The sequence below is a fragment of the Bombus huntii genome, chromosome 14 (genome assembly GCF_024542735.1).
Source record: "Bombus huntii isolate Logan2020A chromosome 14, iyBomHunt1.1, whole genome shotgun sequence".
NCBI classification, from domain to species: domain Eukaryota; kingdom Metazoa; phylum Arthropoda; class Insecta; order Hymenoptera; family Apidae; genus Bombus; species Bombus huntii.
The window spans coordinates 6,849,388-6,860,952 of record NC_066251.1 but is presented as its reverse complement, the minus strand read 5'-3'; the positions used below and the strand labels follow the sequence as shown (position 1 = coordinate 6,860,952).

Here is an 11,565-nt window from a genome sequence, read left to right as displayed (position 1 = left end):
GACAGAAAGTGATCAATGATTACGAGTGCACGTCATATCTTGTGCACAGACGCATACAAATAAAAATGGACACGTTTGTTGAGCAAAGCTACAAGTACGTTTATATTCGCAATTAACGACACCTCGCTAAGAACTGTACACAATCTAAAAATCGTGTTAGAAGAATCTGTTTCGCGTGATGTACAGTGTTTTTTAAATCGAACACGTCAAACGATCCATGACATAACCTAGACTGTTAGATAGACTATTACACGATACAGTCGACTGGTTTTCATTGGCAATTTTAAAAGGAATTCTTCTCTGTATAATGTCATCTGGATGTAAAGACAGCAAGGAAAAGAAAATAGAAAAAAGAACCACCGACGAATGAAAAGTCACAGTGTTCCGATTTTTACTGTCCACGCTCCAGTGAGTTTAAACACGTTCCTTGCAGGCTGACTCGTTATTTATGGTAATTGTATGAATGCTTTCGCGTACGACCTTTATGGAGATTAATTATAGGCCTACCGATCATTTTTGCGAAATTTCTCGTAAGAAATTAGATTCCACTGTTTACCTTGTAACTTTTTACGCGATTGCACGATAAATGCGGCTTCTTTTCGCCTGCATCGATTATTTTAAAGTCATGGAACGTTTAATTATGGAGAACGAACAATTGAACGTGGCACATGACGTAATTTACAAGGAATTTATGGGAGGGAAAATCGTGGCAAAGGTACTGAATAAAATTTCGATTATTTAGAAGCCATGAAACCTTTTATTATTGAGAATGGTCAATTGATATGACAAACGATGTACGTTCGAGGAATTTTGTTATTAATTTACTGTTAGAAAAATGACACGAAAGATATTAGATTCTCAGTTATTTAAAAATCATGAAATGTTTTATTATTGAGGATGAACAAAACTGAAACGATAGACGACGAGTGTTTTAGGAAATTTGTTGTTAACTTATCGTAGAAAAAATTGCACACGAGATATTAAATTCTGATTATTCGAAAATCGTGAAACATTTTCTTATTGAGAACGAACAATGAAAATGAGAAATGATGAAAGTCTTAGGGAATTTATGAAGAAAAAGTTATGAACGAAAGAGATAAAATCATATAGACGTGCGAATCGATTTATTTCTACTTTAAAAAAGCTTCAACACAACCGCCACGATGCCGGAACTTTTTTTCAGCGACGAATTCCTTCCATTCTAGTCGAATCTTAGGATCCAGAGGTCCCCATTTCTCTTCGCAAGGCCTGAATGCTGCTTTCACGGTCTGTAAAGGAAATGTACCAATTATTAACAATGTTAATCGGCTTAATCAGATTTCCATTCCATATAATCTAAGAATAACAAATGTTGACAGTATATAGGATGAATGAAAATTTATGACAGTTTATAACAGACACTTACTTCGATCAATGACGATGATCTTAGTTGCACTAGTTTCTGCAAAATGCAGCCAACAATCGCGACGACTCCTAAAAATAGCAGAAACCAGCCGATTCCTAGCAAAAATTCGATTAATCATAAATTAATATAAAGTGTATTATATATATTCAAAAATTATTAGATATCAATTGATAAAGTATAATAATTATATTAATTAATAAAGTAATTAATAAAGTATATACTCATTTATACAAGATGTATCATAATATATGTGTCATATTTTGTATATATATGTGTATCATAATACATGTATAATAATATCGTACATGTAGGACTTGACAAATAGACAGGAGACACGATAACAGTGGAAACAGATAATAGCCACTGTAATGTTGCAATAATAGCTACCCTTCGTGTTTATACTGTAATATATACTATAACCCAATACCGGGTTTAATTCATTTTTGCAAAAATATGACACAGTATGACGATATAACAATTCTTCCACCATAGATATTGTTCTTTAAACAGTTAACTGCGTTCGACTTGTGTACATGTCGATCCAACACTTTATTTTGGCGCGGTTAAATAATTGTTCTTTAAAAATCTTATTTCAAACTGAATGTGGAAAAAACAAGGAAGAGAGAACATTTTGCTGACCATAAGCATAATCCGGAAATGGTACGCCGTCGTAAGTGGGTGATTCGTAAGTGACGATCGTACAGATCAAAATGAAGATCATCAATAACGGTGCGATCACAGCCCAACAAAGTCTCCAGTAAAATGCCGGTCTTGAACCGAGCATGAACTCAGCATCATTGAGGAAATTGGACAGACCGTAGATCCAGAATATCGTTACTATTTCCAAAACAGCGACGATGATCGCCACGAATGTGCCACCATAATAATCCACCAGTGTTATGAACCATTGACCACCCTTGAATCATTAAACTTTCTTTGTCATTTAAAATTCTATTCTTCGAGAAAAATTAATATATGTATATAACTATACAAAATTTGTAAATATTCCCCTTTTTCACTCCATCAAAATTAGAAGAAAAGACATTGTTCGTATTAGTAATTAGGCTTTTTCTATTCTTCGATTCTTAATTAATAATAATTCAGCTGATTAATAATTACGCTTTTCTAAGCTCTGGCAAATTTCTTTATCTATTTTTCCGAAGAATCACCCCTATAGTAAATTAGAGACTGTAACAAAGTACCTCAAAATATTTGTAGATTCTATTAAAGCGCAAAACGATAAGAAATCAGGCCAAAGACCTACAACGCATTACTAAAAGACTAGTATTGCCGGCGGAGGGTTGATATTGATATTTTCAAATACATAAAATATTCTTACAGGGGTGATATAGACGAGGCTAATGAAGTATCCAAAAATTGAAACTATGAGCACCAGCTTCCAGTTTTTCACGTTCGGAAAATGATCGCAGAGGATGTTAAAAACGGCGCTGCAAAGGGCCACGGCGCTTCCGATGCCAAGAACGAACATCATCACGAAAAACAAGACGGCAAAAAGTTGAGGGACCACCTGGAACTGGGACAGTGCTTCGGGATAGGAGATGAAAGCCAGTCCTGTACCACCGCGGACCACTTTCGATATATCCGTGGTGCCCATTTCGTGAGCTAGATTTCCAAGAATGCCAAAAATTGTGCATCCTGCTATTAGGCTAGTGAAGGTGTCCAAAGTCGTTACTATCATCACGTCTCTGTCGAATGAAATGAAATTTAGAATTAAAATTTAGGTAAAAATTGGAGAGTCGTTAAGTTATATATGTATTGTTATTAGTCGATTTTGCGGATTTTTATGCATATATGGTAAATTTAAAAGTACAAAGATATGTAGACTATACGTAATATGGAAAAATGTATAAAATATACAAAATAGAGTACTACCCGTTATAACATTTAGTGGGTGAATTAAATCTATTTCGGTTCTGTTTCTCCAGTTATGAGCTGCGTTCATAAAAATGTGAAATTGCATAAACATCTGCAAGCTAATAATCGATATATTAGATTGTCCCAAAAGTTTCTTTCGTTTTGCAAGGAAATAATAAATGCACAACATCTTTTGCTTTAGATCATTTTATTGAATTATGTACGATCCATTTTGTTCTATTGAAACAAAAAGAAAATGTACAAAATGTTGTGCTCCTATTATTTCCTTATAAAACGAAAGAAACTTTTGGGCGACCTAATATTATACACATAAATGAAAATAATTGTTTTGAGAATTTTACCTGCGTATGTTGTGTCCGAAGTTGTTATAAGAAGAATACGTGAGAATTGGACCGAAACAAATTGACAGAGAAAAGAAACATTGGGTGATGGCAGCGTACCAAACACTTGATTGCCATAGTTTGTTCCAATCCGGAGTGATAAAGAAAAGAATTCCATTGGCTGCGCCCTCTAGTGTTACCGCTCTAACTAACAAAGCTATCATAACGAAATAGGGGAAAATGGCAAGAAAATATGCTGCTTTCCCTGTACTTTTCACTCCACGACACAGGATACAGAAAATTGTTGCCCAGGTTACGAAAAGACCCAGAGAGAGCTCCCACGAGGGTGTTCCAATTCCATCTTCGATGGAATCATATTCGTTCAGGACAATTTTTCTGGAAAGTCATCAAATCAAGTGTTAAACGAAGATGTACATACATATATATATTAAATTTTAACACTATTATTTATTAATTACTAATATTACGTTCTATTTAGTTGTCAACGAGATGGTAGTGTTAACTGACGTTTAATGCAACTGGCAATAAGCTCCACTTTCGGCTAACCTACTATGTGCGGGAATACTGGCACGGGAGAGGATTAAAGTTGTTCAAAAGTAAATTAACAATATATAATGATTTATTCAAATCTTACTTGATTTCGATATTGACAATTGACTGACAGACTGACGGATATAAAATTCTTCGGTTGACAAAATGATGATTCTTTGGTTAACAAGATGATGATTCTTTGGTTGACAAGATGATGATTCTTCGGTTGACAAAATAATAACTAACTCTTCGATAGACAATGGTAATTATTCGGCTGACGAACGCTAATTAATTAATATGCTCGATAAACGAACGTTAAATATTCTCTTTCGATTAACGCACGGAAATATTTTCATTATGACTTCTCTGAGTCGCTACATTTATATCCATCGGAGATAAAACAATGTCGGGGTCTTTCTTCTGAAAATGTTTGGGAAGATCCTCAACGCTTGTTCAGCTGCCGACTTTGTTACAATTTAAATTGTCTTAATATCGTTATAGAAACATAACTAAGTAAATATAAAAACATGGTTAGATAAGTTTCCGCAAGATGTAGCTTTTAGCCGCTTTAACTGCCTTTCACTTCAAATACTGTAAACATGGTTTCAAATAAACGTTTTAAATTACATTGATTTGAAGAAATTATCAATTTTACATTTGCGCTACGGATCGTGCGAATCGCGGGACGTAACAACTAATTCATTTAACTTTCTTGAATTTATCAATTGATTAACTTGGAAATTTATTATTAAACTTAATTTCATTATTAACACTTAATTACATATTGAAGGAGGAAGATTGGAAGAAGAAAAATAGAAAGATATAAATTGAACCTCGTGGAAGACAAATTGGATAATTCCACTTTTCGTTAATTTCTTAATTTCATTGTATATGAGTTTATTTGTCGTAAGAAAATGCCACAAGCATGTGACGGTAAATTCTGAATGTGTGTTTTCGGGGTTGAAGTGCTAGTCGGTACGTCTGGCGGTAAGTCACGTTCAACTTTTTCATGGAAACGTTAAAGTAAATTGCACAGAAACGTGAAAGGAAAGATTAAAAGATTCTAGAAGGATTGAAAGGACCAAGGCTCGGATTGGGCATTGGTCATTAAGCAATGACAAGGATGCGAATGAACTAAGAAACCTCGAGCGAGTTGACTGTATGCGCATTAGATGCTTTAGATTGATGGTAAAACAGAGAATGAATCTAAAGGACTTGAGCGCCTTGTCGTCTATTTTCGAGAAATTAATAAATTCTTTCTAAATATATTGTACTTTATAAATTCCTTTAATACCAACATATTATGTTTTCTTTAATAATAATAAGAAATAAATTTCTACAATTTATTTTCATAAATTTCTTATTATTTTCATTCATTATAGTAGTTCTGCATATTAGTAAAACTTGCAAACTGAAAATACTCGAAACAAAAGAAACTGCTGCAGCAAGAACATCATTTCTCGAATAATTTCTCGAAAACAAAAGCACTGAAATCCTTTTGCAGCTACTTTATCATCAACCTGAAACATCGAATGCCATCTTATTGTGAGCATTTAGAATCGAACATTAGACGTTGTCTATTGGGCATTGGCCATGGAGTAGCAGTTAAACACGAATTAGCTACAGATTGAGAAACTGCCATCTGAAGCGGACATCTGTTTTTCGTAGGGAATAAGTAGATACATACTTCTTAACGACATGCATGGCTTTGACGATTTTACGACAACCAGCCTGCCGTTACTTAGCCTTACCTTCATTCGGTAATTCATAAATTATAGTAAGGCTAAATAACAGCAAATTTTTTGTCTCAAAGTCATTAAGAAAATGCATTGTCGCTTACCGGCCGTAACCCGTAAGGATTTCAAAATTCGGTAGGATCATCGGCAGGGTGCTTGAGTGAACGTTTGGAAAGTGGATAATAAACCGGCGATTCGAAATCGCCGAGCTACGAGGCGTCGATGACATAACTGTTCAAAGGATGTGTCTATCGGTGAGATAGTCTATCGGTGGCAAACATATTGAGTACTGGACTTTGAGTATTGCGTTTTGAGTATTGAATATTGAGCGTTGAGTATTTTGCTTCGAGTATTAAGCATTAAGCATTGATTTCTCATGGAAATGTTTTAATCACGTTAGTGATATAATTAGTAATTAAAATTTGTGATTAAGAAAGGTTAACGAACCTAAAATATAGTTCTGCAGAGCTGCGAAGAGTTCTATTATCGTCGTGCAACAAACGTGTACTCCTATTTACGTCCTTCGGAACTGTGTCAATGCATTGATCCTTCCATTCTTCCCGGCAAAAAGACCAAGGTAGTTCAGATTGAAAACTAGCCACCAGATAGTAAAGTGTTAAACTCATTAAACCGCCGTAGCAAGTGACAACGGAAAATGCTGCGATTGCCTGGCCGTATCCCAAACCTAAGACAACATTTATATCAACAATATCCGATTTTTATTCTAAGAAGCATTAAAAGATATTTGTCAATTGTGCAAGAAATTATTGGAATAATTGTAAGTGAACTTTCACATATTTTTCTGTAACCTTGAATAACTTTTCGTAAAGAAATTTTTAATAATTCCGGCGAAAACTCGGCCAAATTTATAGAAATATGGAAATTAATTATATCAACTACATTAACAGAATGTGCAAGCAGCGATACCCTGGTACAGCATAATGCCGCGTCAAGGACAGAAATACTTTTTTGTTTAACTTTATGTATTTTCATTAATTATCCTTTCCCTGCAATAAATTAATACAGTTTTGGAATTGTAAAATAAATATCAGGTTGCAAGTAATATTCTCAAACAATTTTAGAACTGAATATTTATTTAATCAGTCACTAATTATTATTGCAGTTGCAGATTACTGTATATCTGCATGTTATTTTGCAGAATCTCTATAAAAAAAGGTAGAACTTTTATATATATATTCATTGATCTATAACAAACAAATGAAACTAAAATAAATAATTAATTAGCTATTAACAATTATCGTAACAAGTGGCATGCCTACTGCGATACATATCCCCGATTTCTTAGTAATATTAATATTAAACTTTTATGCGAAGATTAATTTACATTCCGTGGAGGCTTCTTTAGAACTTGTACTTCATTCTTCATACATAAGAGTTCATGCATAAATTAATTACGTATAACGTGAATTCTGTGAAAATGCATGGTCTCACTCTTATGCAACGACTCCATGCGATAATTGTTAATGACTATTTGAACAAAAATTCCGCTACAAAATTCTGTGTAAGAATTCGTTGCGTTGGGATCTTTATTACACGACTTTATTATACAATTCCAAAAGTGGACGAATTCTTTCCTGAAAGAAAAGCAATTAACGAATATTCAATAAATTAGATGGGGAATTTCCTTGTATCTGCCCCTGTTGCACAGTAATGCGCTTCTTGTTTTACACATGGCATAAGTCTGTCCTTGTCGAATAGTAGCGTGCTCCTTAGCTAACACCTCCTTGGATACCACCTTGCACATTCCATTTACTTACATATATATATTCTTGTTGCTTTTACGCAATTCAAGCCAACTCCAATAGAGGGCAACACCGAAGTGACCATAGAGAAAGAGGACAGTATTGTGCGACAAGGACAGACATACAGTGGCGGTCACAAGAAAGTTTTGAATTGTGTACACTGTGTAACTTTTATGCTAACAATTTTTTACCATATTGATAACAGTCACCTATTCCATCGTATAATAATAATCAGAAACTCTGATAATACGTAAAAGTCTATCAATGTTCGTAAATCACATAATAAAATCAGAAAAAACATCTTGATAATGCAATGTTGCAGATGTGTATAGATTTAATTAATTATTTAATCGGTTAAAAGTTTGATAAGACGCTTAAACAATACCAAACTATTTACTCTTTCGTACGCTTCGTGTTAAAATTTCGAAAAGAAAAATGTTATGGTAAAATTCAAAGCACCTCGGATAATACGGAACTTCGGTTAAATGTGCCTCGAATAACCGAGACCCCACTGTATATTTATTCATTGCTCTTATTAAATATAATACCATTCTGTAAAATTATGGTGTATTTTTATATTTCTTATGGTATAAATTTCTTTTCCGCCACTGTATGTACTCGCGTCAGACAAAGAGAGCGATAATGTGTAATAAGGATAGCAATAATGTTTAGTTCGGTTTTTCACCATTATGTGGCGATAGTGTTTCAATATCCTACCCATAAATCGAACAAATTTTCGTTAGTGAAAAAGATTAATTAAGAGCATTAACATGCGAACTTCTGCAGTTGTATCTGGCTAATTGGACCCTCGACTTTCCTTTTTATGTAATTTGAACTTCGATATACATTTGTAAGAAAGTATATATTTTTTACGCAAATATTCTGCGACGATACAATGAACTTACGCATTATTTACGTTATATCAAATTGATTTATACACTTTTTCGGATGCAGTACAACGCACGATTTAAGTTTCTATAATCACGTAGAGTTAAACTACACAAATTTTATGCGTATAATACGTGGACGGAACAAATGTTTATATTATGTAAGTATATTTCATTTCTCCAAATATATTTGCAAAGATACAAAGTTTAATGAAAATCCTCAGTCTACTCATTAATACATTACCTTTCATAGCCGGTACCATGGCCCAGGTTTTCGCGCATGATTTGCTGGTAAATTGACCGAGGATTCCTTCCAAAAAGTAAAAAGGTTTGCCGACAAAGAGTAACACGATTATATAAGGTATTAGAAATGCACCACCTCCGTTTTCATAGGCAGTGAAAGGAAATCTCCATACATTTCCTAGACCAACGGAAGCAGCGATGCAAGCCATTAGAAATTCTAGACCACCTCCCCATTCTGCTCTCTGAGGAAAAGAAGTGATGTGCAAATTGGTTTTATCATCATCCAGTGGCGTAATATTGGGATAAGTAGTTAGCAAGTATATGTTAATCAGAATAATGATAGAAGGAGACCTCGAATGAAAATCTCAATAATTATAGATAAATACTATTAAAAATATTCTGCTTCGCCAAAGGTTCAATGTTTTATATTAGACTGTAAATGTTTATTTATTTGTGAGAATTGAAATTAATACAAGATTTAATTTCAGAGAAAATTCGAAAATCCAAAAATTTATAAGTTCAGAAATTCGGAAATTTTATAGTTAATATAACTTTAATGTGAAAGTTTCAAAACTCGAAAATTCCAAACTACAGAAGTTTAAAAATTTCAAAAATCAGAACTTCCGAAATCCTACCGTTCAACAATTCGAAAATTTTGGAACCCAAAAAGTTACAAGATTCGATAGTTCCAAATTTAGAGATTTAAAAATTTCAAAAGAAAACAATGACAAAAAACTATATTAACCAAGTTCTTCTAATTTGTTTCACGAACGCAATGTTAAGAAGCGAAATCCTATCGTTTAAATCGATCGGAAAAATAGTAAAAATTGATCACATACAGAAGGACTGTTTTCCGATGTTACTTGTTGCACGTCAGGTTCTCCTTTCGATTTTTCACCATTCCCTTTTCCTTCCAAGTAAATATTTTCCATCTGGAACGCCTCGTTAGCGTAGCCATTTTTCTTCTGCAAATATTCTACTCGTTAATTGAAAATTTCAACTCGCAATTACTCAAAAATTTACTCCGGATTACTCAAAAATCCTAGTCGCTATAAAATCTCTCACATAAGTTCCACTCTCGATCTTCTCCATCGTCATCGAGTATTCCCAAGAATCTCCAAATTTCTTATCCTACAAATATTCTATTCCACCACTAATGATATTAAAGGAGGATCACTACTTTCCTAGCAGTTCATAAAAATTATTTATCAATCATCACATGTAACGAAATCAAAACATAGAACTTATCACAGATTTTTCAAGAATTCACTTCACTTCATTATGAAAATAAACATTTCACTGAGATTGGAAAGGATAATAAAATACATGGCAAGTTTAGTGGCAAAAGGATAATAAACGATATAAAAATTGAATTTGGGCACTGGATTGGGAGAAAGATAATAAAATAGTAAGTTTAATAATACAAGAATAATAGATAATATAAGAATTAAATTTGAATACTCGTAACTTAATTAGAAGAATACTAAAATAGAATATTAAGAATAGCAAAGATAAATAAATCCTTCTTCCAGATCGACGAAACAAAAAAAGAAGACAGAAAATCGAAAAATTATTAATAAAATGATTAATCAAAACTAAAGTAAACTTAAATTAAAGAACCTATTTTTTCGAATATAGTTTCTTACTATTAATGACATTTGTCATAAGGATACTTTTAAATGGGATTGTTGAAGGATGCTCGATCAGCTAGCTCGAACAAGACTGATCGCGACTCGTGCAAAGTAAAACTGAGTTTTAGCGCGCGAGTAGATTAGATACGTACGATCGTTAGTAAACGCTCTCTTTCGTAGCACGAACTTCATCTTGGTTTTGTCAAGGTGTTTTATGCACGATACCGATGTAGCATGTATCGCACGTTGTTGAGTATATTCACGTTCAAGCCATAAAAACTGTATCATGTACTTCTCAAAACAAAAAATCAGTGTTTGAGATTTGTTAAGTTTTCTAGCTTCAAATTCTTTCTCAATAACTATAACAATTTCTGATTTCTTTGAGAAGTACTTTTTTCTTTTTATAGAATTCTTTAAATGGAAAGGATAGTTGTTTTTTAAATCTTCATTCTCTCTAATTGAAATACTAATTTTATGATAAAGTATCTTTCAGTAAGAAGTGCTTCATTTTTTCTTATTTTTATTTATCTTTTGATAAATATTAATGTTTTATATCTTTTTACTTATTTAACTTTTTGTCTCCGTTTGATTAATGTAATGGAACTTTTATAACAGCGAATGAAGTGGTTTTGCGAAATAAGTGTAAGATAAATTAATTAAGAATTTCCTTATTTTCATAGTTCTTGTCAACATTAACAATTTATTATACCTTATCATTTCTTTTTAGGTACAATTTTCATAATACTGAGTTTATTCTGAAGAAGCAAAGCCTCCATAAATAACACGTCATTTTCACATTGAAGTAATTTTTAAGTAAAAACATTCCCTTTATTTGAAGTTTACTAAATAATGTCACTTTATCGGTAAATTTTATTGATCTGATATCACGGTTCATAATGAATTCAGGACAATAAAATCGGGTAATCCAACAATCATTCCTCGAACGTGTAAGCCTCAAAGCTTCATTCAACGATAAAGAATCGTAATCAGCTTGTTCCTTTATCAGCGTAGATAGATCAGCATAGAATAGGCCAAAAAAACGGTGCAACCATAAAACGCACACAACACTGTCTGCTTTATCGGATGTTCAAAATTTTTCCTTTAGCTTTTTAATTTCTCAAATAATTTAATA

General features: G+C 33.0%; 1 protein-coding gene and 1 long non-coding RNA gene across 3 annotated transcripts; one reads left to right on the top strand and one right to left on the bottom strand.

Annotated features, from left to right (window-relative positions):
* Positions 1–1,097: 1,097 nt before the first annotated feature.
* On the bottom strand, positions 1,098–9,986 carry LOC126873335 (sodium-dependent nutrient amino acid transporter 1-like). The gene is made up of 9 exons (XM_050634093.1): positions 9,868–9,986; positions 9,642–9,767; positions 8,804–9,044; positions 6,357–6,594; positions 3,643–4,017; positions 2,745–3,111; positions 2,045–2,321; positions 1,406–1,500; positions 1,098–1,268 (listed from the first exon to the last, which is right to left on the bottom strand). Exons 1-9 carry the CDS (start codon positions 9,898–9,900, stop codon positions 1,131–1,133), a joined length of 1,890 nt encoding a protein of 629 aa, XP_050490050.1. The 5' UTR covers positions 9,901–9,986; the 3' UTR covers positions 1,098–1,130.
* On the top strand, positions 6,604–9,296 carry LOC126873342 (uncharacterized). Of its 2 annotated transcripts, none has more exons than XR_007692381.1 (3): positions 6,604–8,720; positions 8,813–8,887; positions 8,953–9,296. It is a non-coding gene; the product is annotated as an uncharacterized LOC126873342 (long non-coding RNA). The 2 variants fall into 2 exon arrangements; XR_007692382.1 differs by having other exon boundaries at positions 8,813–8,920; positions 8,985–9,296.
* Positions 9,987–11,565: the final 1,579 nt, after the last annotated feature.